The sequence below is a fragment of the Bolinopsis microptera genome, chromosome 8 (assembly GCF_026151205.1).
Source record: "Bolinopsis microptera isolate Bmic1 chromosome 8, MBARI_Bmic_1.0, whole genome shotgun sequence".
Classification (NCBI taxonomy): Eukaryota; Metazoa; Ctenophora; class Tentaculata; order Lobata; family Bolinopsidae; genus Bolinopsis; species Bolinopsis microptera.
In genome coordinates, this window is record NC_087079.1 from 17,837,671 (window position 1) to 17,864,573 (window position 26,903).

The 26,903-nt window shown below is 41.6% G+C and overlaps 1 protein-coding gene across 2 annotated transcripts in view; it reads right to left on the reverse strand.

Moving 5' to 3' along the window:
• The window catches only part of LOC134820031 (microtubule-actin cross-linking factor 1-like), a 160,003-nt gene extending 133,486 nt beyond the window's left edge, over nt 1-26,517 (reverse strand). For both annotated transcript variants that reach the window (XM_063830210.1, XM_063830211.1), the window contains exons 1-13: nt 22,387-26,517; nt 22,112-22,228; nt 21,596-21,652; nt 15,072-15,248; nt 9,524-9,651; nt 8,361-8,449; nt 7,944-8,043; nt 7,684-7,797; nt 7,301-7,541; nt 7,027-7,155; nt 6,679-6,873; nt 6,394-6,537; nt 5,556-5,690 (exon numbers count right to left, since the gene is read on the reverse strand). In XM_063830210.1, coding sequence (XP_063686280.1) covers nt 5,556-5,690; nt 6,394-6,537; nt 6,679-6,873; nt 7,027-7,155; nt 7,301-7,541; nt 7,684-7,797; nt 7,944-8,043; nt 8,361-8,449; nt 9,524-9,651; nt 15,072-15,248; nt 21,596-21,652; nt 22,112-22,228; nt 22,387-24,387 — 3,627 coding nt within the window. In that variant the 5' untranslated portion in view covers nt 24,388-26,517. The remainder of the gene's footprint in view (nt 1-5,555; nt 5,691-6,393; nt 6,538-6,678; nt 6,874-7,026; nt 7,156-7,300; nt 7,542-7,683; nt 7,798-7,943; nt 8,044-8,360; nt 8,450-9,523; nt 9,652-15,071; nt 15,249-21,595; nt 21,653-22,111; nt 22,229-22,386) is intronic.
• Nucleotides 26,518-26,903: the final 386 nt, after the last annotated feature.

A 26,903-nucleotide genomic window follows, 5' to 3' on the forward strand; every position in this document is an offset into this window, starting at 1 on the left:
TGATTGCATTCTCACCTCACTCAGAATAGCTCAGATGTTGGGCGGTACGTACTTAGTAACACCTTAGTAACACCTTAGTAACACCCTAGTAACACCTTAGTAACACAGGATAGCTCAGATGTTGGGCGGTACGGAAGTGTTTGTTTAACATTTAACCTTTTATTTATTTATCTACTGTAATTATGATCCCAACACAAACATTGGGATCACATGTCAAAATTAAGGAACTATGGTAACAAATCAGAACCAAGGCAACAAAATTGAAAGTATTTTCATTTTCAGATTCAGATTGTCTATGTTACAAGAAGCGTGAGTTATTAATTTTATTTATTTATTTGAATTAATTTTTTGACGATGAAGATATTATACGGAAAACGATAGATCAATCCTTTTGAAGAACAGATTTAAATTCTTACTTAGCACTTCAAATGTATGGAAAATATTTCGAATAAGATTCTCAAAATGATAAAACTTACTATTAACACCCTCTATTCACTAGTAACACCCTAGTAACACCCTAGTAACACCTTAGTAACACCCTAGTAACACCTTAGTAACACCCTAGTAACACCCTAGTAACACCCTAGTAACATCCTAGTAACACCCTAGTAACACCCTAGTAACACCCTAGTAACACCTTAGTAACACCCTAGTAACACCCTAGTAACACCTTAGTAACACCTTAGTAACACCCTAGTAACACCTTAGTAACACCCTAGTAACACCCTAGTAACACCCTAGTAACACCTTAGTAACACCCTAGTAACACCCTAGTAAACACCCTAGTAACATCCTAGTAACACCCTAGTAACACCTTAGTAACACCCTAGTAACACCTTAGGTAACACCTTAGTAACACCCTAGTAACACCCTAGTAACACCTTAGTAACACCCTAGTAACACCCTAGTAACACCCTAGTAACACTTAGTAACACCCTAGTAACACCCTAGTAACACCCTAGTAACACCCTAGTAACACCTTAGTAACACCCTAGTAACACCTTAGTAACACCTTAGTAACACCCTAGTTATTAATACCCTATATTCCTACAGATCACAAGAATGCTAGAACTGCTATGATAGCGTTATTAATACCCTATAATTCCTACAGATCACAAGAATGCTAGGACTGCTATGATAGCGTTATTAATACCCCATATTCCTACAGATCACAAGAATGCTAGAACTGCTATGATAGCGTTATTAATACCCCATATTCCTACAGATCACAAGAATGCTAGAACTGCTATGATAGCGTTATTAATACCCTATATTCCTACAGATCACAAGAATGCTAGGACTGCTATGATAGCGTTATTAATACCCTATATTCCTACAGATCACAAGAATGCTAGAACTGCTATGATAGCGTTATTAATACCCTATATTCCTACAGATCACAAGAATGCTAGAACTGCTATGATAGCGTTATTAATACCCTATATTCCTACAGATCACAAGAATGCTAGAACTGCTATGATAGCGTTATTAATACCCTATATTCCTACAGATCACAAGAATGCTAGAACTGCTATGATAGCGTTATTAATACCCCATATTCCTACAGATCACAAGAATGCTAGAACTGCTATGATAGCGTTATTAATACCCTATATTCCTACAGATCACAAGAATGCTAGGACTGCTATGATAGCGTTATTAATACCCTATATTCCTACAGATCACAAGAATGCTAGAACTGCTATGATAGCGTTATTAATACCCTATATTCCTACAGATCACAAGAATGCTAGAACTGCTATGATAGCGTTATTAATACCCTATATTCCTACAGATCACAAGAATGCTAGGACTGCTATGATAGCGTTATTAATACCCTATATTCCTACAGATCACAAGAATGCTAGAACTGCTATGATAGCGTTATTAATACCCTATATTCCTACAGATCACAAGAATGCTAGAACTGCTATGTTATTAATACCCTATATTCCTACAGATCACAAGAATGCTAGAACTGCTATGATAGCGTTATTAATACCCTATATTCCTACAGATCACAAGAATGCTAGAACTGCTATGTTATTAATACCCTATATTCCTACAGATCACAAGAATGCTAGGACTGCTATGTTATTAATACCCTATATTCCTACAGATCACAAGAATGCTAGAACTGCTATGTTATTAATACCCTATATTCCTACAGATCACAAGAATGCTAGAACTGCTATGTTATTAATACCCTATATTCCTACAGATCACAAGAATGCTAGGACTGCTATGATAGTTCTGGGTCTCCTCTCATGTACGTATTTAATTACTTACATATTTACAAGATACAAATACTGGTCTTATTTCATATTCAACTAACAAGATAAAATCAGCAAGTTTGTCTTCTTTATACCACTGAATATATTATAGTACTAGTGTAACCCGTGCCTACGGCCGGGACTTCACTATCGCAGTTGAAATCCAAAAGTATAAACCCGCCGCGCGTATTATAATCGAAGACACGCATTACATTTTCGAAGTTAAAACAGTGCGAAAGTATGAAGTCGCTCAGTCCAAACAGGCCGCAATTTAATTCAGAGTGCCCCTCACGTATCTAATAGTAATACTTGATAGGCAATCTTGAGGTCCAATGCCAAATTACCTAATTATATAGCAACTCTGTTATGAGGGGAGAGAGAGAGAGCGAGAGTGGGAGAGAGGGAGAGTACGTGAGACACTTTAGTATCACATTTGGGTCACAAAATGATCAATTAAACCACTTACCACCGACTGATTTAAAAATCCTTAATCATTTGGCTTCATCAGAGTTTTGTCGAAACTATACCGAAAAAACCAGTCCCATAACTCTTACCGTTTTCTTAATTAAGCCGTTCGGAAATTTCCCACGAACCCACACACTTTTTGGGATTATTAGTATAGATTACTATAACTTGGTTTTTCTGATTAACTGATTTTAAAATCCACTTAAATCTCTGGATATTACCACACAATTGAGCTAGTCTAACTAATTAACTAATTAACTAATTACCAGCAATAGGAACGCTAGGAGTGGTAGTCTAACTAAATAACTAATTAACTAATTAACTAATTACCAGCAATAGGAACGCTAGGAGTGGTAGTCTAACTAATTAACTAATTAACTAATTAACTAATTAACTAATTACCAGCAATAGGAACGCTAGGAGTGGTAGTCTAACTAAATAACTAATTAACTAATTAACTAATTACCAGCAATAGGAACGCTAGGAGTGGTAGTCTAACTAAATAACTAATTAACTAATTAACTAATTACCAGCAATAGGAACGCTAGGAGTGGTAGTCTAACTAAATAACTAATTAACTAATTACCAGCAATAGGAACGCTAGGAGTGGTAGTCTAACTAATTAACTAATTAACTAATTACCAGCAATAGGAACGCTAGGAGTGGTAGGGTAACTAATTAACTAATTAACTAATTAACTAATTACCAGCAATAGGAACGCTAGGAGTGGTAGTCTAACTAATTAACTAATTAACTAATTAACTAATTAACTAATTACCAGCAATAGGAACGCTAGGAGTGGTAGTCTAACTAATTAACTAATTAACTAATTAACTAATTAACTAATTACCAGCAATACGAACGCTAGGAGTGGTAGGGAAGCAGATAACTAATTAACTAATTACCAGCAAAAGGAACGCTAGGAGTGGTAGTCTAACTAATTAACTAATTAACTAATTACCAGCAATAGGAACGCTAGGAGTGGTAGTCTAACTAAATAACTAATTAACTAATTAACTAATTACCAGCAATAGGAACGCTAGGAGTGGTAGTCTAACTAATTAACTAATTAACTAATTAACTAATTAACTAATTACCAGCAATAGGAACGCTAGGAGTGGTAGTCTAACTAAATAACTAATTAACTAATTAACTAATTACCAGCAATAGGAACGCTAGGAGTGGTAGTCTAACTAAATAACTAATTAACTAATTAACTAATTACCAGCAATAGGAACGCTAGGAGTGGTAGTCTAACTAAATAACTAATTAACTAATTACCAGCAATAGGAACGCTAGGAGTGGTAGTCTAACTAATTAACTAATTAACTAATTACCAGCAATAGGAACGCTAGGAGTGGTAGGGTAACTAATTAACTAATTAACTAATTAACTAATTACCAGCAATAGGAACGCTAGGAGTGGTAGTCTAACTAATTAACTAATTAACTAATTAACTAATTACCAGCAATAGGAACGCTAGGAGTGGTAGTCTAACTAATTAACTAATTAACTAATTAACTAATTACCAGCAATAGGAACGCTAGGAGTGGTAGGGAAGCAGATAACTAATTAACTAATTACCAGCAATAGGAACGCTAGGAGTGGTAGTCTAACTAATTAACTAATTAACTAATTACCAGCAATAGGAACGCTAGGAGTGGTAGGGAAGCAGATAAAGGACCTGGACCCGGTGTTAAACTACGTGCAAATGTTAAAGAAGATGGGATGGGAAGAGAGCGAGATGTACCACAAGGAGCCCATAGACCAGCCCTACGCTGTAATAGTACTGGGAGTAATAGCACTAATAGGGCACCTGCTCAATACCTTTGTGGCATGTTGTCCTGGCAACCAACAAGCTGTCAGGCACAGCAACAAGCACAAGAAAGTGTGCCGGGCAGGGGGACTGATAGCTACGGTAAGTCTGAGGAGCGGGGTAGTAGCAAGTAGAGCTCAGATAGATGATGTATTAGCTGAACAAGCTTTAAAGACAGGAGCAGCTGATGAAACCACCAAAACACACCACCGTATATTACCGGACCCTTGCGTTCCTTGATTTGGGTAAAATAACTTCGCTTGTGAGTTAGTGATGATGAAAGATACTGTTACTATACTACTACTAATACTGTTCTACTGTATAAACTATAAAGTGTAAAATCCGGATTGGAGTATTATTTATGAGTCGCATTGTTGTAATGTATTCTGTGTAAAATTATCTTTATCCCTGTTGTTATACGATGAATACGATGTAGTTACATTGAAACGTCGAGTAAACTCCTTTCCCTAATAAGAGCATTTTCACTTGTCGCAACAACCGGGATAAAGATAATTTTACACAGAATACACTGTATAATGTTGTTACTTGAGATGCTCGTGAATATCTCGTGAAGTATGCTATTACGTTTGTAATATAAAGACAGTTATTTGACTTACTAAATAGTTACTGGAGTTGTTTATTAAGTTCTAAGAATTGTTACACAAATTATCAATACATGTGTTAATCTTCGTTAACGCAGCCTTCTACTGTGTTATTGTAAGTATAGGTGCAGGTCGTTTCCAGGGATACCAACTTAATTTTGTTTAAATTAAATTGTGTATACTGCTCAAAAGCCCTTATGGGTGGCCTTCTGGTCTTTGAAACAAACATATTTTTATAAAATTAATAACCGATCCTGTTTCGTTTTTTATTCCTGTTTATCACTCGTCTCATACATCAAATTGTAGGACTAGGAGTGAATGTTAAATAAAATCTATAATTAACACTAAACTTAAAAATGAAGTAGTAATTTACATTTTGTAAATTTACTGTAAACTTACTCTGTCTGATATAGGAAGAGAAGTGTTGCTCAGTGCTGATAACACGTGATTTGCTATCACACCAAGTTCAGTAGTCAGCTCAGAGTACAGAGCAGTGCACAGTTTAACATCCCTCAGGTGCCCGTCTAGATCACCCTGTAGTAGTGGGTATTAGTGTCATGACGTCACGTTATGTTGTGATGACGTCACGTTATGTTGTGATGACGTCACGTTATGTTGTGATGACGTCACGTTATGTTGTGATGACGTCACGTTATGTTGTGATGACGTCACGTTATGTTGTGATGACGTCACGTTATGTTGTGATGACGTCACGTTATGTTGTGATGACGTCACGTTATGTTGTGATGACGTCACGTTATGTTGTGATGACGTCACGTTATGTTGTGATGACGTCACGTTATGTTGTGATGACGTCACGTTATGTTGTGATGACGTCATGTTATGTTGTGATGACGTCACGTTATGTTGTGATGACGTCACGTTATGTTGTGATGACGTCACGTTATGTTGTGATAACGTCACGTTATGTTGTGATGACGTCACGTTATGTTGTGATGAAGTCACGTTATGTTGTGATGACGTCACGTGGTGTGAAGATGACGTCACGTTATGTTGTGATGACGTCACGTTATGTTGTGATGACGTCACGTTATGTTGTGATGAAGTCACGTTATGTTGTGATGACGTTACGTTATGTTGTGATGACGTCACGTTATGTTGTGATGACGTCACGTTATGTTGTGATGAAGTCACGTGGTGTAAAGATGACGTGACGTTATGTTGTGATGACGTCACGTTATGTTGTGATGACGTCACGTGTTAAGATATCACGTACCTGATATTTAGAGAGGAGTTCCAGTAGGAGCTGGCACTTAGCTCTACACTTGCTGCTAGTAGTTCCCAGTGATATCTCCAGCCCACAACTACACACACTGTCCTCTAGTTGTAGTTGCCCGCACTCCTTCTCTAGCGAGCCCACCTGGTATTAGTGTAGGAGTAACAGAGGCATGTTGTATACTTTAAAAACCACAAATCTCTGAAAAAATACAAGTATTGACAATTTGCTGTCCTCTTCATCTGCTTGAAAGTAAAGTAAGGTAAGCCTCAATGTAAAACTAACCAGCTGTAGGGAGGCGGTGATCTGGTCGTGTAGTCCCGGTAACCCGGTTATAAAGCTCTTATCATAGCCTTCACTACGCAACAATAACTCCAGCTCCTTCAGCATAGTGTCAAACTGTGACATCATGACCTCGTGACCACGAAGTGATGCTTGAAGGTCTTGCAAGTGGCGACATCGCTCTGATTTACGTGTGATCTGAAGTGCAATTAAAGTTAACGTATTATTAATTATCCAATATTTCTAGTAGTCAAATATGATAATATTAATAAGACTTCTAGATGAGTAGCCCTGATTTAGCTTCTAGTCACGTCACACGACAACTAATGACGTCACGTGACATAGAGTTACCTTATCAGAGAGCTGAGCCCATCGACCGTTACAAGTCTCAAACTGGGAGGAAATGAACTGCTCGTAACTAGAATCTAGTGATCCCATCAATTGGTGAGAGAGTTGTCGAGTAGACTGTATTTCTGCTGACTGGAGAAAAAGGAGGTTAACAACACGTTACCTTAACAACACATAACCACAACAATATGTTTCTATATGAACACATAACCATAGCAACATGTTCTAACAACAACACATAACCATAACAACACATAACCACACAGTTGTGATATACCTGAGTGTTAAGTTGGTCGATGTAACCATGGTAGAGTTGCACATGTCTAGTGTACTGATCCCCTTCTTCAGGTTGGTGTGTACTCTCTCTTCTACTCAACCCTTCTAACCAGGTTGTGATAGTGTTAGTGTGGTCCTGTAGGTTGAGGAGTCCCTCTAGTGCTATGTTAACTTCACTGTATCTACTTCTCACTTCCTCGTCTAGCTTCTCCCACAACGTGTGTAGTATTGTCAGATCACTCCTGTAGTGATATCAGGTCTTATTTGTCACGTGACGTATAAGCAACACAACCAAACAGTAGAAACCCGTGGTATTTGATGACGTCACGAGATATATGATGACGTCACGTGGTATCTGATGACGTCAGTTTACTGTATACTCACGTGAGTTGTTTTGCAGCAGAGGGAGAGAGATGTATCAGTAGGTCTCTTCCGTACGCTATAACATTGTCTAGTTTCAGTTTCAGCACGCTCAGCTCGTCTACTCTAGTCTTGTACCTGTCACGTATAGTATATAGTATATACTTATATATAGGCAGTATATAGTATAGTCACGTGGTTTCATAACGCAACCGAACTGTTGAGACCCCAAAGATGATAACATTCTTAATTAAAAAGGAGTGATCTCTAAGTACAATTCTAACGTGTTATATATGTTCTGGGAGCGTTGTAAGCTTCCTAAAGAGTCTGCTGTGTTACTTTCTTCACTGGGCCCGTCATTTAGAGCTGTCTGTAGCCATGCCCCTGTGAGTTGTAATTAATGTTAGAAGACTATATTTTATACTTGCACATGTCAAAAGGTGAAGGATAATTTTCTTCCGTGTCTTTTTATATATACACGCCAATCATTGTCCCGCAATAACACGAGGTAATGCGCATTAAAACGTGCTAACCCGCAATAACACGTGGTAACACGCGATAACACGTGGTAACGCGCGATAACACGTGGTAACGCGCATTGAAACGTGCTTACCCGCAATAACACGTTATAACGCGCGATAAAACGTGCTAACCCGCAATAACACGTGGTAACGCGCAATAACACGTGATATTCAGCTCACCTAGCTCATTGTAGTCCTGACGGAACTTGAGGAATTTGTTACTCTCCACCTCCAAATAGTTTGACTTCTCACCCACACGGGCTGATAAACTGAAGTATGTTGCTTGATAATATTGGGGAGTTGTACGGGGTCCGGACTCTACGGCGAGTCTCGCGTCGTAGAGTCCCGGACACAAACCTGTAACTTTTACGAACAAGTCATTGGCGGTCTCACAACAAGCAGACAGTTTGGACGGCTTATTGCATAAGACAAGTAGTTGTGGTTTATTTATTAAACAATCCATTGTTATATATATATACATATATATACACATAATACATTGAAACAACAGATTGGTACTCTCTGAATGTGAATAAGCTTACTTGATGTTGAAGTAAGAAAAGAGAAAAGTTCACTTTACAAGCAAGTGTTATAGTCAATCAACAAGGATCGTATCAGCTAACTACTTCAAAACAAGTTACTTAATTATTTACAAAACAAGCGTGTAGGAAAATGTTAATAGTAGTTACATACACGTGGTCACTTAGAAAAAGTAAATAGTGACTAATGTGACTGTACAATATGCATAAAACGAGGGATGCTCTAATATTATGCGTATTGTGCGAGAGGGAGACTTTTAAGCGAACACATCCTAGTATGTAGACAGCAGACAGACAGACAGCAGACAGACATCATGTAGACAACTTATAGATTATAACTATACAGACAGTGCGCAGTGCCACTGATTATATGATTAAATTTGACCCTTTGGTTACCCCAAAATTTGGGGCCCTAATCACTAATGCCCTCTGCAATTAAATTACTCATACAAATAAAAGGGAGCGTAAATATCAGTGAGACTAAGGTTCAACACAATAATTAAAAGATTAAAAAAGATGCTGAATCAACAGTAGCACTAGTTTGCGACTAACTTGTTGAAGTTGTCTCTAAGCTAAGTTTGACTCTGTACTAACTTGTTGAAGTTGTCTCTAAGCTAAGTTTGGCTCTGTACTAACTTGTTGAAGTTGTCTCTAAGCTACGTTTGGCTCTGTACTAACTTGTTGAAGTTGTCTCTAAGCTAAGTTTGACTCTGTACTAACTTGTTGAAGTTGTCTCTAAGCTAAGTTTGACTCTGTACTAACTTGTTGAAGTTGTCTCTAAGCTAAGTTTGACTCTGTACTAACTTGTTGAAGTTGTCCCGTAAGTTCTGAGAGTTGTGGGTTTGTCCGGGTAGTATCTGATCTAGCTTCCCTGCGAACTGTTCTACACTGGTAATATCCTCTCCTATCGTGCGTAACTCACTCTGCAGATCCTGCAATAACATGGAACTGTTACTTTCTAAACTATTAATATATTTTTATAATCTTTTTAAATTTCACCATCAAAACTATAATAATAATACTTGTAATAAGTCCTAAACAGAATTATATTGTCAAGTTATTGCGGCAGTATCCTCATTACAGTATCGGCGAGTACGAAGAAAAGCTTTTAACTAAATTATAGCTTTGAAACCTTGGCAACACTTCCAAACCGCCCAAAACTAACTTCACGATGAATAAGGACTCCTTATAATTAAGGAGGTAATAAACCCTCCTAACTCCACTAACTGACAACCCTCCACCTACAACCTACTCACATCCCAGCAGCACCCTCAGTAGAATCGACAAACAGATCGTACCTTCTCTAATGAAGCAGCTGACTCAGCAGAGGAAGATGTCTGTCTAGTCTGTTTCGTGCTGGAGACTGCACTTTTAGTAGAGGTTTTAGTAGCTGCAGAGTTCTGCCTCATCTTAGAGTTAGCTGCAGAGTTAGTAGCTACACTTTGGTCACTGCTAGTTGTCATAAAATCTCCCATAGTTGTCATGGTGCTGCTCTTCGTTGCCAGGGTGCTGCTCTTCGTTGCCAGGGTGCTGCTCTTCGTTGCCAGGGTGCTGCTTTTTGTTGCCATGGTGCTGCTCTTCGTTGTCATGGTGCTGCTCTTCGTTGTCATGGACGTTACCTCTGCTCCACTCATAATGTCACTGTGTGTTTTAACAGACTGCAGATGCTGACTGAGCTGTAAGGACATCAAATCACGTGATAAGAGTCTGCCATGTTTGAGAGTGGGCACTAAGAAGGGTTATTATGTGAAGAAAAAAAGACAAGATCCGACATCAAACAGAAGGATAATCCGACATAAAGCGACTGCGATGATAATTATAAGACGAATCAACTAAATCTGTGCCCTCCTCAGACTGAGTAGGTATAATGAAGGTAGGTAGCCAGGAAGGAAGGACCCAATTATTTCCAACACCCCGCTCCGATAATAATTGGGTGTACTAGGGTACTACTAAGGGCTAACTAGTCGACTGTGAGGAAGATGGTAAGACACGGATAATCACCCCCTTTTTAAAACTAATTATTTAATTTTGAGAATAGGACTGTGAACACCTAATTTGAGAACAATTAGCAGCGGAACCCTAAACTATTCTTGTAAAAGTTGTAAACAACGCAAAATGTTCAGAGATACGAGATATTGTATATCGGCAACTGATTAAGTAATGTCAATAGAATACCACATTAAGGTAGCTACCAGAGCGTGAAGCTGTCTGTAACAGCAGCAAGGCGAGCTAATCATGTAAAATATTATTATTTATGACAAGCTTACTTAGCAATAGTAGAGGTATTAATAGCAAGCATGGTTAATTGGACACTCGCATAGTTCTTAAATAACTTTAAAGACTGTAAATGGGTTTTTACATAATATTAGCTGCAGGGTTTTAACAGAATTCATAGTCGGGAAGGCCAAATGATACTGCCAGACAGGACATTTGGTGACTTTGATAAAACACGTCCCCATAAAATTAAATTCGGCATTACGTAGATACACGTGATATGTCGTCACTAAACGTGGTACTAACCTTTGCCGGCCTGGTTGTCAGGAAGTTGACTGGAAGCTGAAAGTCTCTACTGATAAGGATTTTAGGGTAAATATATCTGTTCTCATCCTCCCCACATGCAATGTTGTAGCTATTACTACGACTCCGCGACGACATCTTCTCTTCAGAGACTACTGGGTTGTTGCACGTGCTGCATGTGGCGGTGGTTTTGCACGTGCTGCATGTGGCGGTGGTTTTGCACGTGCTGCATGTGGCGGTGGTTCTGCACGTGCTGCATGTGGCGGTGGTTCTGCACGTGCAATGTTGATGAGAACATGATACCGACTGGGAGGGCTTTTGTTCGGGACTACGAGGTCTACTTGAAGAGTCATAATTACAGTCTGAATTTGGATTATCATCGAAGTCTGAGGCATGATTGCCGTGGTCTGAGGCAAGGTTATCATGGTCAGAGTAAAGGTCATTATAGTGGTCTGAAGCAAGATCACTGTTGAGGTTGGGATGCCCGTTATCAAACCCCTCTGAGTCACTGGAAGCACTCCACTCACTAGACTTACCACCCCGGTGCGACAAGAAGGATTGACGGAGGGATCTGGTGAGAGCAAACCGGGCCTCCGGCAACTCTTTACTTATCCTAGCTGCAGAGAAATCAGGCTTCATCAGCTCCGGTAACTCTTTACTTATCCTAGCAGCAGAGAAATCAGGCTTCATCAGCTCCTCGTAGCAGCTACTCTGGTCTGATAAGAATACTTCGTCAGAAACGTTACCAGTGGAGATACAACCGTGAACATGGTTACCGGACGAGTTGGAGCACGACCAGAGGTGAAGTGAGTCAGTAGAACAAGCCACTCTGTAGCTAAGCGACCTGACCACCTTCCTGACGATCAGACCTCTAGCCAGCCTCTCACGTGACCCAAACATTCTGGTATCACGTGACTCTAGGACTCTGATGTCGGGTAAAGAGCGGGTAATGTCGGAGGGGAAGAGACAGGAGAGCGAGGGGGATGTTAACTGTTCGAGTTCAGGGGAAGAGTCGCTGTAACCATGGAAATAAGACTCTGGTTGGGAGGTGTCATCACTGAAGAGCTCGTCTGTGTCACAGAACTCGCAAGAGTCTGGTGATATGTTCTGGATATTATTGGGGATTGTTTCAGAGTTGGGCGGAGACTCTACCAGACTGGAGACTGTTTCCATCTCCTCGTCACTCTTACTGTTACTGTTGCTGATCATAGCATCACTGCTACTGTTCATTATAAACTCTCCACTCGAGATGCTATGATCTTTGAAGGAGGAGGGAGGAGAGGAGGTTGTTAATATCTCCTTACACTGACCCACACTGTCAGACCAATTAAAGGAGCTGTCAGGAGGACTGCTAAGAAATTCAGGAGACGTTAAGATGAGTTGATCTGGAGACGTTGAGATGAGTTGATCTGGAGACGTTGAGATGAGTTGATCTGGAGATGTTAAGATGAGTTGATCTGGAGAAGTCCCAACGAAGCCTGGGGACTGAACAGTTTCCGAGTCGGAACAAGACATTTCTCTAACCTCGTTAAACAGAGCTGTTACCCACTGACTGTGATCACACTGCTTCTTGGGAACTACACTCATTACCAACATAAGATAACCTCTGGATCTGTTGAAACCGGGCGGTTTTACCCTCAAATCCCATAGAATACTCTACTGATAACTATCACTAACATAACACGTGATATCATCTTCAGTAGCTAACATGCGTTTGCAACACCACAAACAAGAGAAACAACAGAGATGTAAGCACACAGCGAGAACAACTTGCCAGTTCCCAGTCTACCTTACATAAAACACGTGACAGTCACGTGACAACCTATTACTCTAATTCTGGATCAGCTTTCCAGGCCGATAATTAAATGCAAAAGATGCGCATAAATTGTTTGTTTCCGGATACGGACAGTGATTGGTCGGTATCTTCCTCCGTCAAACGAAAGAAGTGAGTATCCCGGAAGTGTGTAAAGTTTCTCCCGGGTGTAAAATCTAAACACGAGTGTGTATGAATCTTACTGTTTGGCATAATGATCCGTGTAACTCTTAATCTCCCTTTACAACAATGTAATCTCAGGGAGTTAGACAAATTTCCTAATTAATTTAGAGAACCTGACATTTCCGGATATTAACCCTCCTCAGACACTCTCACGAGGATGGTGGGAGGAGGAATGAACTCCGGGGGTAGCGAGTAGGAACCTCACGAGGATAGTGGGAGGAGGAATAAACTCCGGGGGTAGAGAGTAGGAACCTCACGAGGATAGTGGGAGGAGGAATAAACCCCGGGGGTAGAGAGTAGGAACCTCACGAGGATGATGGGAGGAGGAATAAACTCCGGGGGTAGCGAGTAGGAACCTCACGAGGATGGTGGGAGGAGGAATAAACTCCGGGGGTAGTGAGAAGGAACCTCACGAGGATGGTGGGAGGAGGAATAAACTCCGGGGGTAGAGAGTAGGAACCTCACGAGGATGGTGGGAGGAGGAATAAACTCCGGGGGTAGAGAGTAAGAACCTCACGAGGATTGTGGGAGGAGGAATAAACTCCGGGGGTAGAGAGTAGGAACCTCACGAGGATGATGGGAGGAGGAATAAACTCCGGGGGTAGAGAGTAAGAACCTCACGAGGATGATGGGAAGAGGAATAAACTCCGGGGGTAGCGAGTAGGAACCTCACGAGGATTGTGGGAGGAGGAATAAACTCCGGGGGTAGAGAGTAGGAACCTCACGAGGATGATGGGAGGAGGAATAAACTCCGGGGGTAGAGAGTAAGAACCTCACGAGGATGGTGGGAAGAGGAATAAACTCCGGGGGTAGCGAGTAGGAACCTCACGAGGTTAGTGGGAGGAGGAATAAACTCCGGGGGTAGAGAGTAGGAACCTCACGAGGTTAGTGGGAGGAGGAATAAACTCCGGGGGTAGCGAGTAGGAACCTCACGAGGATGGTGGGAGGAGGAATAAACTCCGGGGGTAGCGAGTAGGAACCTCACGAGGATGGTGGGAGGAGGAATAAACTCCGGGGGTAGAGAGTAGGAACCTCACGAGGATGGTGGGAGGAGGAATAAACTCCGGGGGTAGAGAGTAGGAACCTCACGAGGATGGTGGGAGGAGGAATAAACTCCGGGGGTAGAGAGTAGGAACCTCACGAGGATGGTGGGAGGAGGAATAAACTCCGAGGGTAGAGAGTAGGAACCTCACGAGGATGATGGGAGGAGGAATAAACTCCGGGGGTAGAGAGTAGGAACCTCACTAAAACTACAAACCAGAGGTAAAAGAGGCGTTCTAATCCCGGTTAGATTAGAACAGTAAACGTAAAGTGCGAAGAACAAAAGATGAACAGTAGGCTATCCACCTAGGAACGAGGACAATTCCACAAGTTAACCAGGTTGGACGGTGTGAGAATTAGCTAACTGTTTACTTACTGTTTTCTTAATGTTTACTTACTGTTTACTTAATGTTTACTTACTGTTTATGTACTGTTTACTTACTGTTTATTTACTGTTTACTTACTGTTTACTTACTGTTTACTTACTGTTTACTTACTGTTTAATTACAGTTTACTTACAGTTTACTTACAGTTTAGTTACTGTTTAATTACTGTTTACTTACTGTTTACTTACTGTTTACTTAATGTTTAAATACTTACTGTTTACTTACTGTTTACTTACTGTTTACTTACTGTTTACTACTGAACGGAGGGGTCTCGCAAAAGTCTACGATTGAACGAAATCCTCAAATTGAGATAAAAGTAAACCTACAATTATGGAGGTAGGGAGGTAGGGAGGTAGGGAGGTAGGGAGGTAGGGAGGTAGGGAGGTAGGGAGGTAGGGAGGTAATAACAAACCTTGGTGATATCGAGCTGTTCCTGCAGTCCTCCATCCAGGGAGCTAGATAACCAGAGGTTTGGTTTATCGAGAGTACTGGACACGTCCCCCAACTTTACCTCTACTTCAGTACACAGGTCCATGTAAAGGGTGATCTGGTGACGGAGCGAGACCAGGTACTCCTGTCTTGCTGATAACTGGGGCGAGGTGATTAGTTATCTTTATACTTTTATCTAGGTACGTTGCTCTCATATCAATTAATTTTGTCTAATTAAAATGCAAAAAAATTGATTTTGGTGAATGGAAAAAAGGAGGACAATAAGGTTAAAATGAAATAGCAGAACGTCACTCGGTCACTTAGCAGATCTTAAACTTTTAGAGATATTTAATTTTATCTCCTGAAGAGCCTATCACTTATAAGGCACGGGTTACACTAGTTCAAGTATAAAGCTGGCAGAGCGGAGATTAGAAACTAAGTTTTTAATAATGGCTACCTGTATTAATGGCTACCTGCACATCTTGCATGCAGTCAAAAAACAAATAACAACGGACTAACTACAGGATGCTGCAGTTTAAGTTGCAAAACTGCCGTTTTCTGACAAATATGCTTAAAGATCACTCAAAAATCCGAGGTTTGAATCTAATGGCTTCTGATGGTTTTCAGGGATAGTTCCTGACCCTACAAATAAATTCGGATAAGATAATCCAAAATTTCAAAAACGGTCTTCAAGCACATTTGTCAGAAAACGGCAGAATAAATAATGCTGCAGAAATAGCTCCAGCTAGAAAAGTTAAACAGTAGTGTTTAGTATTTAGAGGTGCACTACAGAGCTTCAAAACAGAGTGAACTGTGAGTGTCTTTCAATATAACACGTGACGAGCAAGTAGGTGAAAAGCTGGCTGCTGATTGGTTCACAGAACACACGTGCCGGAAAACCTGGCTGCTGATTTGTTCACAAAACACACGTGCCGGAAAAGCTGGCTGCTGATTGGTTCACAGAGCTCAGTGCACTGGGAAAGTAATTGGATTGTACTCGGGCTGGTCACTATTTTCTAGTTATACCTCATTTGGGCATTTCAAAAATGCACAAGGTGGTGAAAATAGTGAAATATCGGGAGATTTAACTTCAATAATGCCATTTTCTAGTAGAGGCTCAGCCGTCAATATAGGTTGAACAGTGAACACCACTAATAAAGTAATAAGAAACGCCGTTTACTTTCAGGAGGTATATAAGACTAAACTATATCTATAATATTGATAATATTACGAGACCTTAAAGTACCTACTTAAAGTACGGACCCGCCCACCTACCCCTCCTGTCCTATTGAACGTTCGGTCGACGAGAAAAAATATTTGGGGTGCAATATGCTCCCAGGGGGCGGCAAAAAGCTGAAGGGGCGGCAAAAAGGGGGCGGCAAAAAGGGGGCGGCAAAAAGCTGTAGGGGGCGGCAAAAAGCTGAAGGGGCGGCAAACGGCTGAAAACCCTACCCTAACCTATTGACATTTGACAGCTATATAACGGTCAATGTTCTGATAACTCTACCGGCTGATCCCCCCTCACTCCCCCTCCCTTTACGGACTAAGGAACAAGTGTTACGGAAGCTTTCGACGTTAAGTAGCATATATTGCAACAACCTTATAACAGGGTCCAAGTTAGAAGACTGTAACGTGAGGATCTAAAGTGTGACTTAAAGTGTGGTTACTCCCTAAAGTAAGTAGGTTTCTACGGGGGTAATTCTAAATGTAGCTACCATTAGTGCATTTTAGTTAGCAAGTTAACTGGTGACTGAAATGTACGTTTCGCCACTGAGTCTACTTTCTTTTGTGAAATAAATAGAAACAAGTAAAGCTGAAACAGTGCACTACTCAAAACCTAGCTTCTAAAACGAAATGCAAACAAACACACAGTGAGACAGTGGCCCACTGTGTGTTTATGTGTGGGCCACAGTGGGCCACAGTGGAACACATAAACAAACTAGGTTAAAACAGAACACACAGGATAAAATAGAAACAGTCCCCCAAAATAAAGGTCCTCAGTGAGTGAGCTTGTGCCGGCTATTAAAACGTACAGATATAGCAGCATGGTGACAAATGGGGGATATATTAACAAATGGGGGATATATTAACAGTAGCTAGTAGGAGTAGTGAACTAGTAGCTAGTAGGAGTAGTGAACAATATTATTTATAAAGGAGTAACAGAGTGACTGTTATAGGATTCCTTTAATAACCTGACAGTAATATTATGTAGTGAGCTAGAGGGCTGTACAGGGCTGTGTTCTAGTGCTTTATTGCTTTTTTGGTTAAGTAAGGTATAATCGATTGTTCTAAGGGCGTTACATAATCATGTCAATACGAGTTGCAAAGCAATGTATACACACTAAACATTCTAAACAAGTGATATAATATAACTAAGTATCACTACACAGTACACGTGCTAAAACTACACGTGCATTCTGTAATTATTAGAATGTTGCAGCAATAAAACTGCTTATATGGCATTAAACATATGTGTCTAGTTGGCTGCAAAGCATCTCAAGTATCAACATTAATTACCTTTCTGTATCACTGTGTTATGTTGGCTGCAAAGCATCTCAAGTATCAACATTAATTACCTTTCTGTATCACTGTGTTATGTTGGCTGCAAAGCATCTCAAGTATCAACATTAATTACCTTTCTGTATCACTGTGTTATGTTGGCTGCAAAGCATCTCAAGTATCAACATTAATTACCTTTCTGTATCACTGTGTTATGTTGGCTGCAAAGCATCTCAAGTATCAACATTAATTACCTTTCTGTATCACTGTGTTATGTTGGCTGCAAAGCATCTCAAGTATCAACATTAATTACCTTTCTGTATCACTGTGTTATGTTGGCTGCAAAGCATCTCAAGTATCAACATTAATTACCTTTCTGTATCACTGTGTTATGTAATTGCAAAGCATCTCAAGTATCAACATTAATTACCTTTCTGTATCACTGTGTTATGTAATTGCAAAGCATCTCAAGTATCAACATTAATTACCTTTCTGTATCACTGTGTTATGTTGGCTGCAAAGCATCTCAAGTATCAACATTAATTACCTTTCTGTATCACTGTGTTATGTAATTGCAAAGCATCTCAAGTATCAACATTAATTACCTTTCTGTATCACTGTGTTATGTAATTGCAAAGCATCTCAAGTATCAACATTAATTACCTTTCTGTATCACTGTGTTATGTAATTATATACCGCTGAATATTTAGCAATTTGCAGCAATGCATTATGACATTGAGTACACTGAGTTAGGAGAAAACTTAAAACCTTCAACAGAGCAATACTGTTACCCTACATCAGAACGTGTACAAATTACAGAATTAAACAGAATTAAACACTGTTAAATTACAAACTACCAAAAGAAGAGAGCAAGTCAGCTAAACAGAGTAACAAAGTGACAGTAATACAGTAACAGTGCAGAAACTGTGGTTACTGGTTAACTACATGTCATCTACATCCTACTTAGTGGGGACTACCTACCTGGTACAAGCCACAATAACTAGTTATTATAGGTGTGTAGTTAGTACACTAAACATGTGTGTAGTTAGTACACTAAACATGTGTAGAAAGTACAATAAACATGTGTGTAACTAGTAGTAACTATTAACGCAGTCACACGGGACCACACACACTCTGAATATACAGCATAATAAAACTAAATAAAACTGAATAATGAGGTTACATCATTTGCTTGACGAAGATAGCACCAGAATTCCAAAATAAACAACATCAAATACGACACGATTACCACTCACTCACACTTTCACACACTCACTCACACTTTACTTCACGCAAAGTGTGCGTCTCACACTCAATAAAATATCTTACATATTATACATATTATAGTGAGTTGAAATACCATAGTGTTAGGGTGAAATTGCTAGGAAGTAGGGTTTGAAGGGTTAATACCACAGTGAGAACTGAGAGAGCTGACATTACAATTCATTACATAGGGGCAGGGGCTACATCAGGCTAAACTAGGACACTATTATACTAGGATACTATACTATAAGGTCAGAGTTAGGGTGAAACAGACGTAATTCTGGGAGCGCCAAACAACGTTTAATGTTTAAATGGCGAGTAAATATGTGTAATATACAATGCGAGCATGAGATTGAAAATGAGAATATGTTGCTCAGATAAGGTCAGCTAGCTTTAGTTTTCATTGTTTGTATGTTGCATAATAACTAAATAAATGCCAATTATCTGAGTTTAAAAGCTAATCGTCATTATAATAATAAGCTACAATCTGAGAAACAGACACTACAGTACAAGTCAGTACAAACAAAATGAGAAGCTTCTATAAATCTGAGAAACTAACTAAAAAACTAACGTTACGAAAAAGAACACACTCACTGTTAGAACTAACTTACAAGCAGTGTTAAGCCACTGCTTGTAAGGGTAGTAACTAGTAACAACAACAGTCTAGAGAGTGCGATTATAAACCCACCCTTACAAGTACTGTTAACTAACACGGTGAGAAATTAACAGGTAGTCCACACTAGGGGGTCAACAGGACAAGCTCAGCTCATTAATAATGGAGATATCTAGGGGGGGGGGGGGGGCTATAGTAACAGATATCTAGGGGGGGGGGTCTATAGTAACAGATATCTGGGGGGGGGGGGGGCTATAGTAACAGATATCTGGGGGGGGGGGGGGGCTATAGTAACAGATATCTAGGGGGGGGGGGGGCTATAGTAACAGATATCTAGGGGGGGGGGGGCTATAGCAACAGATATCTAGGGGGGGGGGGGCTATAGTAACAGATATCTAGGGGGGGGGGGTCTATAGTAACAGTTATCTGGGGGTGCTATAGTAACAGATATCTGGGGGTGCTATAGTAACAGATATCTGGGGGGGGGGGGGGGGCTATAGTAACAGATATCTAGGGGGGGGGGGGGGCTATAGCAACAGATATCTAGGGGGGGGGGGTCTATAGTAACAGTTATCTGGGGGTGCTATAGTAACAGATAGGAGCTTAATGAAGATATAACACATAATATGGCACCCAACTGTATAAAACGAGGGACTACAGTTCGTAATAAAAACTCTAGGAACAAAACACTGAGTAGACTGTGTTAGTACCCCCCCCCCCCCCCCCCTAGTAAACTGAGTGAGCGTGTAAGGGGTACGCCCCTGCTTAGTTAGTATATCAGATAAATCATCAGTTACTGAACAACACATTATTTAGAAACATGATTAGAATTCCTGATTTCCATGGCAACAGTTAGGAATGCGAATCAACAACACTACTTAAAATACCGTGTATACATGACGCAGCTAAACAACAACAACAACATGAAATACTTGGCACGACCAGCCCTTAATTAATTAATCAGTAAAAACAAACCAGTTAATTAGAGGGTATAGCAGAGACAGTGCTAATTACAAGGATGTGAGAAAGTTTAATAAATACCCTTGCAGGGGGGGGGGGGGGGGGGTGCAGGTACCACCCGTATTTATACTCAGAATTCGGTAGGATCATTTCCCGATACGAGATTGAGGACGGGTTCTATAAACAAGAAAACAAACAGAAAGTGTGCACTACGAGATATGTGTAGTATGTGTTCACCATTACAAGGACTGTAAACTACAACCCGACAAGGACTGTAAACTGTGCACACTGGAACTGGTGTTACGTTTCACGGCCCCACGCTCCTCTTATACTACTCCTCGACAAGTTTAAATGTGTTTAGAGGGCAGCGTTTATCTAGAAGAGGGGTTTATCTAGAAGAGGGGTTTATCTAGAAGAGGGTTTTATCTAGAACAGGGGTTTATCTAGAACAGGGGTTTATCTAGAACAGGGGTTTATCTAGAACAGGGGGTCATCTAGAACAGGGGTTTATCTAGAACAGGGGTTTATCTAGAACAGGGGGTCATCTAGAACAGGGGTTTATCTAGAACAGGGGTTTATCTAGAACAGGGGTTTATCTAGAACAGGGGTTTATCTAGAACAGGGGTTTATCTAGAACAGGGGTTTATCTAGAACAGGGGGTCATCTAGAACAGGGGTTTATCTAGAACAGGGGTTTACTAGAACAGGGGTTTATCTAGAACAGGGGTTTATCTAGAACCAAGGGTTTATCTTGAACAGGGGTTTATCTAGAAACAGGGATTGGGGGTGTCCGGGGTTGGTGTGGTTCTTTGTGTGGTTTTATCTAGAACAGGGGTTTATCTAGAACAGGGGTTTATTCCTAGAACAGGGGTTTATCTGAACAGGGTTTTTCTAGAACAGGGGTTTATCTAGAAGACGGGGTTTATCTTAGACAAGGGGTTTATCTAGAACAGGGGTTTATCTAGAACAGGGTTTATCTAGAACAGGGGTTTATCTAGAACAGGGGTTTGCAGCTTGTTCTAGATAAGGAAGGGGAGAAAGAGTGTTTAAAGGCTTATCGTACTGAATTGTCCGTGCGAAATTCGAGACCATTAAGTAATTAGAATATGACGTTCTGCTACTTACTTACTAATTGGTTATGTATTTATGTAGGGTCTAGGTACTGTAACTCACCGTTTCTAATTTGCCGGGGGGAGTTCCGCTCAAGTTCCTGGATTCTTCCACCAAATCCTGAAATGATACAACATTATGCTGAGGTTAGAGGTACATAATATCTAAAATCAGTACGAAACAAGGAGTAGCACTGTTATACTAGTGCTACTAGTGCACTGCACTAGTGCCTAATGTAATTCTTTAATAGCATCGAAATCTTAGCATTATTTCATCAGTTTCCTTTTAAGATAACGGTTAAAATTGTTCTCAGATAAAGCCTATTATCGCTGTATAGCCTGTATGAAACTTAGGTTACCTCCCACAGAAACAACCATACTACCAGTATGACGTTATTGGAGGGGGTATGGGTGGAGCCTGTATAAAACGTAGGTTACCTCCCACAGGAACAACCATACTACCAGTATGACGTTATTGGAGGGGGTATGGGTGGAGCCTGTATGAAACGTAGGTTACCTCCCACAGGAACAACCATACTACCAGTATGACGTTATTGGAGGGGGTATGGGTGGAGCTAACCTGAATAATAAGCTCCTGATCGTCGAGCCATGAGGTGGGGGAGACGAGGACAGGAGAGGATAAGACCGCCTCAACTCTCAGGTTCCAACCCTCACTCTCTCTCACCTCCTCCAGAACCTGGGGTACAGGTTTATTAAAGGAAACATAGGGAGATAAGTATAGTCTTTATATTAGCACAACAGCTGATCAGCAAAGAGTAAACAATACGTTAGTGACAGCAGAATAAAAGAGATTGAAACACTGAGGGTGCTGAATAAAACGGTAAGATACTAAACCTGAGTAGGATGTGTAGATGATGTCTCGTGTGGCTCCTGTTTAGAGGATGTCTCTTGTGGCTCCTGAGTAGAGAATGTCTCTTGTGGGTCCTGAGTAGGCTGTTTAGAGGATGTCTCTTGTGGCTCCTGAACATCGTAGAACTCTTCCTCGTCTTCCCACTGAGTGCCCTTTGTAATAGACTCAGGTCTCACTTCCTCCATCTGGGAATGTACCCTATCTTTGGAGTCTGCTTCTACAGAGATCTCTTCCTCCTCATCCTCTTCCATGTCAACACATATCAGATCTGGAGTCCAGATGTTGAGCTCCTCATCAGACTCACTATTTTCTGTCTGGGTTGCTGACATGACTACTTTAACAGCGTCAACAGGTTTCTTCAGAGCTACAACAGAATCAACAGTATCCATAGCAACAGTATCCACAGCAACAGTATCCACAGAGCTAGCGCTCTTGTCGAACTGGCTGGAAGAGTCCTCTACTTGACTGACAGCTTGAGAGGCAGTGTCAGAGTAGTCTGGAGAGAACTGGGAGGCTGTGGTGGTAGTGTCAGGAGCTAGCTGAGTACTGGAGGAGAAGGAGAGAGGTCTGATGTCAGCCTGCTGACTATTGCTCACTAGATCTGGTCTAATATTAGCCTGCTGACTATTGCTCACTAGATCTGGTCTAATGTCAGCCTGTTGACTATTGCTCACTAGATCTGGTCTAATATCAGCCTGTTGACTATTGCTCACTAGATCTGGTCTAATGTCAGCCTGTTGACTATTGCTCACTAGATCTGGTCTAATGTCAGCCTGTTGACTATTGCTCACTAGATCTGGTCTGATGTCAGCCTGTTGACTATTGTTCACTAGATCTGGTCTGATGTCAGCCTGTTGACTATTGCTCACTAGATCTGGTCTAATGTCAGCCTGTTGACTATTGCTCACTAGATCTGGTCTAATGTCAGCCTGTTGACTATTGCTCACTAGATCTGGTCTAATATCAGCCTGTTGACTATTGCTCACTAGATCTGGTCTAATGTCAGCCTGTTGACTATTGCTCACTAGATCTGGTCTAATGTCAGCCTGTTGACTATTGCTCACTAGATCTGGTCTGATGTCAGCCTGTTGACTATTGCTCACTAGATCTGGTCTGATGTCAGCCTGTTGACTATTGCTCACTAGATCTGGTCTAATGTCAGCCTGTTGACCATTGCAGATAGAATCTGGTCTAATATCAGCTTGTTGCCCATTGCATATCGATTCGGGTCTAATATCTGCTTGTTGTCCATTGCAGATCGATTCGGGTCTAATATCTGCTTGTTGTCCATTGCAGATAGATTCTGGTCTAATATCTGCTTGTTGTCCACTGCAGATCGATTCCGGTCTAGTGTCAGCCTGTTGGGTAACATCAGAAGAATGAGGCAGGATTATAGCTTGTGAGCTGGTCTCCATGGTGGAGACTGTATCACACTGAGTCTCATTACAAGAGGAAGTTGGTTTGATGTCACATTGTGTCTCGTAACTAGAGGAATCAGGTTTCAGATCTGACTGAGAAGCCGTGTCCTCAAGATGAGCAACAGGAGTGCCACATTGCACCTCTGAGGAGAGGTAGTCGGGAGTGGCTTGAGAAGAGGACTCTAGAGTCAGAGAACTGCCGCACTGAGAGTTAACGAACGATTGAGTTGATTTGGCAGCGACAGGAGTTTGCTCAGTCTGGCTCTGACTTTCACTGCACGGATTGTTATCTACAATTGAGTCTGTACCAATATCTGCTGTTAGAGGTCTGTTTAAATCACATCCCACACTAACATCAGCAGTATCAACAGGGTTAGAAACAAGAGTCTCGTAAACCGTCTCATACACTGATATTAAACCTTGGAACAGCTCTTCATCTTCCTCCTCCTCGAATACAAGGTCCTCTGGAGTTTCACCATCATCAGGTGTTGGACAGAAGCCTTGCATCACATCAGAAGAGGAGGTGGACGGAGACCCCACTACTGTTATCAACCTCCTCTCCTTCATGTTCCACAAACATCTCAGAAATGTACTCGTTCACAGTCTCATCAAACTCCTCAAAGATAAGGTCCTCTGCTGTCTGACCCTCCGTGACAACACCGTCCTCATCAACCAGATACACAACGTTCCGATCAGGTGAGGGAGAGTCCTCGTCTACTACAATGTTATCTAGAACAGTGCGAGGTCCCGAGTCCCGCTCCGGAGGGGTGGTATTCCTTTGTCTGGGTAGCCCAGGAGGTCTACGTGGGGAGCTGCTAGGTGAGCTGGTGGGGTCCTCCTCCTTATCCGCAACTTCACTGTCAGTTCTACACAGCTTCTTCTTTTTCAACCTCCGTTTCTGAGCTCTTGTCAGGACTGGTTTAGGAGGCTTGGAGGGAACATCAGAGTCTGTATTAGCTTCAGAGTGTGTATCACTCTCCTGGTCAGGGGTGTCGAAGTCAGGTGACTCGCACATCTCCCTGACAGGTGAGAGAGGGGCCGGGCTAGGGTCTTGGTGAGGTGGCAGTTGAGTGTTTACATGAGGATGTATCCTCAAGAAGGAGGTGGAGGGTTTCTCTTCAATGACCACCTCATCTTCCTCCTCAGTCTCACTTAGAGACTCAAGGATATGCGAGGGCTTGTCTATGAGGATATGGAGTCTGTCTACTGTATCTGTAGTTGGGTATGGTGAGGAAGGTTTCTCCTCGTCGTTGTCTGAAGTGTTGAGAGGGTCTCTCCCAAGGAGAGCTTTGTTAAACAGAAACTGTGATGAAATATGTGGAGGAGACTGAGCGAAGGTGTTAGGACAGATAGGTGTATTTGGAGGAGCTTGGGAGTCTAACCGAAGGTCAATGAAAGTATCAGGGAAGGGAAGGAGGTCAGGAGATCTGGACTTTGTCCTCTTTTTCCTCCTCCGCCTCTTTTTAGGGTGCTTGAACACATCATCTATACCCTCAACAGTAATCTTAGGTATTGAATCTGGACGTGAAGAATATATCGGAGATTTTGCAAGCTCTGTTTCGTCTAGAGAGAAACATTCTACATCAGGAGGTCCAGAGTCTGACTCCGTACTTACGTCCTCACTCCAGAACCGCAGGCTCGCATCCATCAACTCTGCTATCAACTCAGAGTCACTGACCCTGTCCAAAGTTATCAAGTGCTCCGCTATATAGTCATTAAACGGAATATCTATCTCTCCGAACACGAGATCACCTGCATTCTCTCCATCCACAAGATAAACGTTTACTGCACCAGCTCCAGGTTCTTCCTTGCATTCAAGCTCTGAGGAGATGTCTTGCTGGAGAGACTCCTCATCAACAGAAGGCATCTTCTTTAACTCTCTTTGGTCGTCGTGAACCTCAAAGCTCGATCTGAGACTAGACTTCCCGGAACTAAAGGTGAACCAGCTAGAGGAAGTGGACGGACCGTCACTGTCAGAGGATAAACTCTCGTCTAGAATATCAAGTCTGTCCTGATAGTCTTCAGTGAGCACATTATAGCAAGCTGAGAGGGAGAACGTGGGTAGATCCTCAAACTCAGGTGGACTACCTGGCTCGGTAGAAAGGGACGAACTTTTATTGGCGATTGGAAATTTATCAATATCATCAACCGCAGCTGTCTTCTTCAGTATGTGTAACATCTCCTTCTTACCGGAGATAGCAGCATCGTATATCTCCAGCATTGCCTCGTAGACTGTGATATAATCGTTGTGAGGGAGATTATACTCCCCAAATACCATGTCTCCAGCATTACTGAACTCAGTTTCCGAGTGAGGGGGACTAGGATATAACACCTCTCCTATCGAGTACTCACTCTCGCTCTGCTTAACGTTGGGGACCAGGACTCTGGGGACATCGTCCGTGTCGGAGACACCAGGTGTTAGGAACTCCTCCTCGGGTGACTGAGAGAGTTGGTCTCCTGGTGGGAACTCCTTTACTTTCCCGGACAGTGATTCTTCAATGATAGCCTGAACAAGGTCATTGCGAGGCATAGATATGTATTTAGAGAGACCACCGATGTGAGAAGACATGATCTCCTCATCAGAGGAGAGTAGTTCTGAGGAAGTAGTACCTCGCCTTCTGGTGAACCTGCGTCTCCTACTAGAACTAGTACCAGAGAGAAGAGACGGCGAGAGAATAGACTCTAGATTCTTATCTGAACTGTCCACAGCATCTCCCAACTCTACCCCGTCATGTTCCACTTCCCCAGGGCTGTCTACACTCTTACTGCGCTTCAGTCTGTGATATATCATGGGATCTATTACATGATCTCCTGTGAAGTGATCCTTGGCGTTGTCCCTCTCGGGGATACTGTCCAGATCCATCGCCACTGGTAACATGGACATGGGCTCAGAGAGCACCTGGAGGTCCCGCTCTATTCCCTCTGATGAAGACCCTGAGATAGTGAGCACCCTGTCTCGGTCAGGTATTGTTACCAGGGATTCTGCTGTAGGACCGTCTGGCGTTTTTACTGGGTAACCATTGTTTCTGTGAGGGGATGATATCCCACTGTCAAGAGGACTGGTGCTGTTAGCAAGACCATCA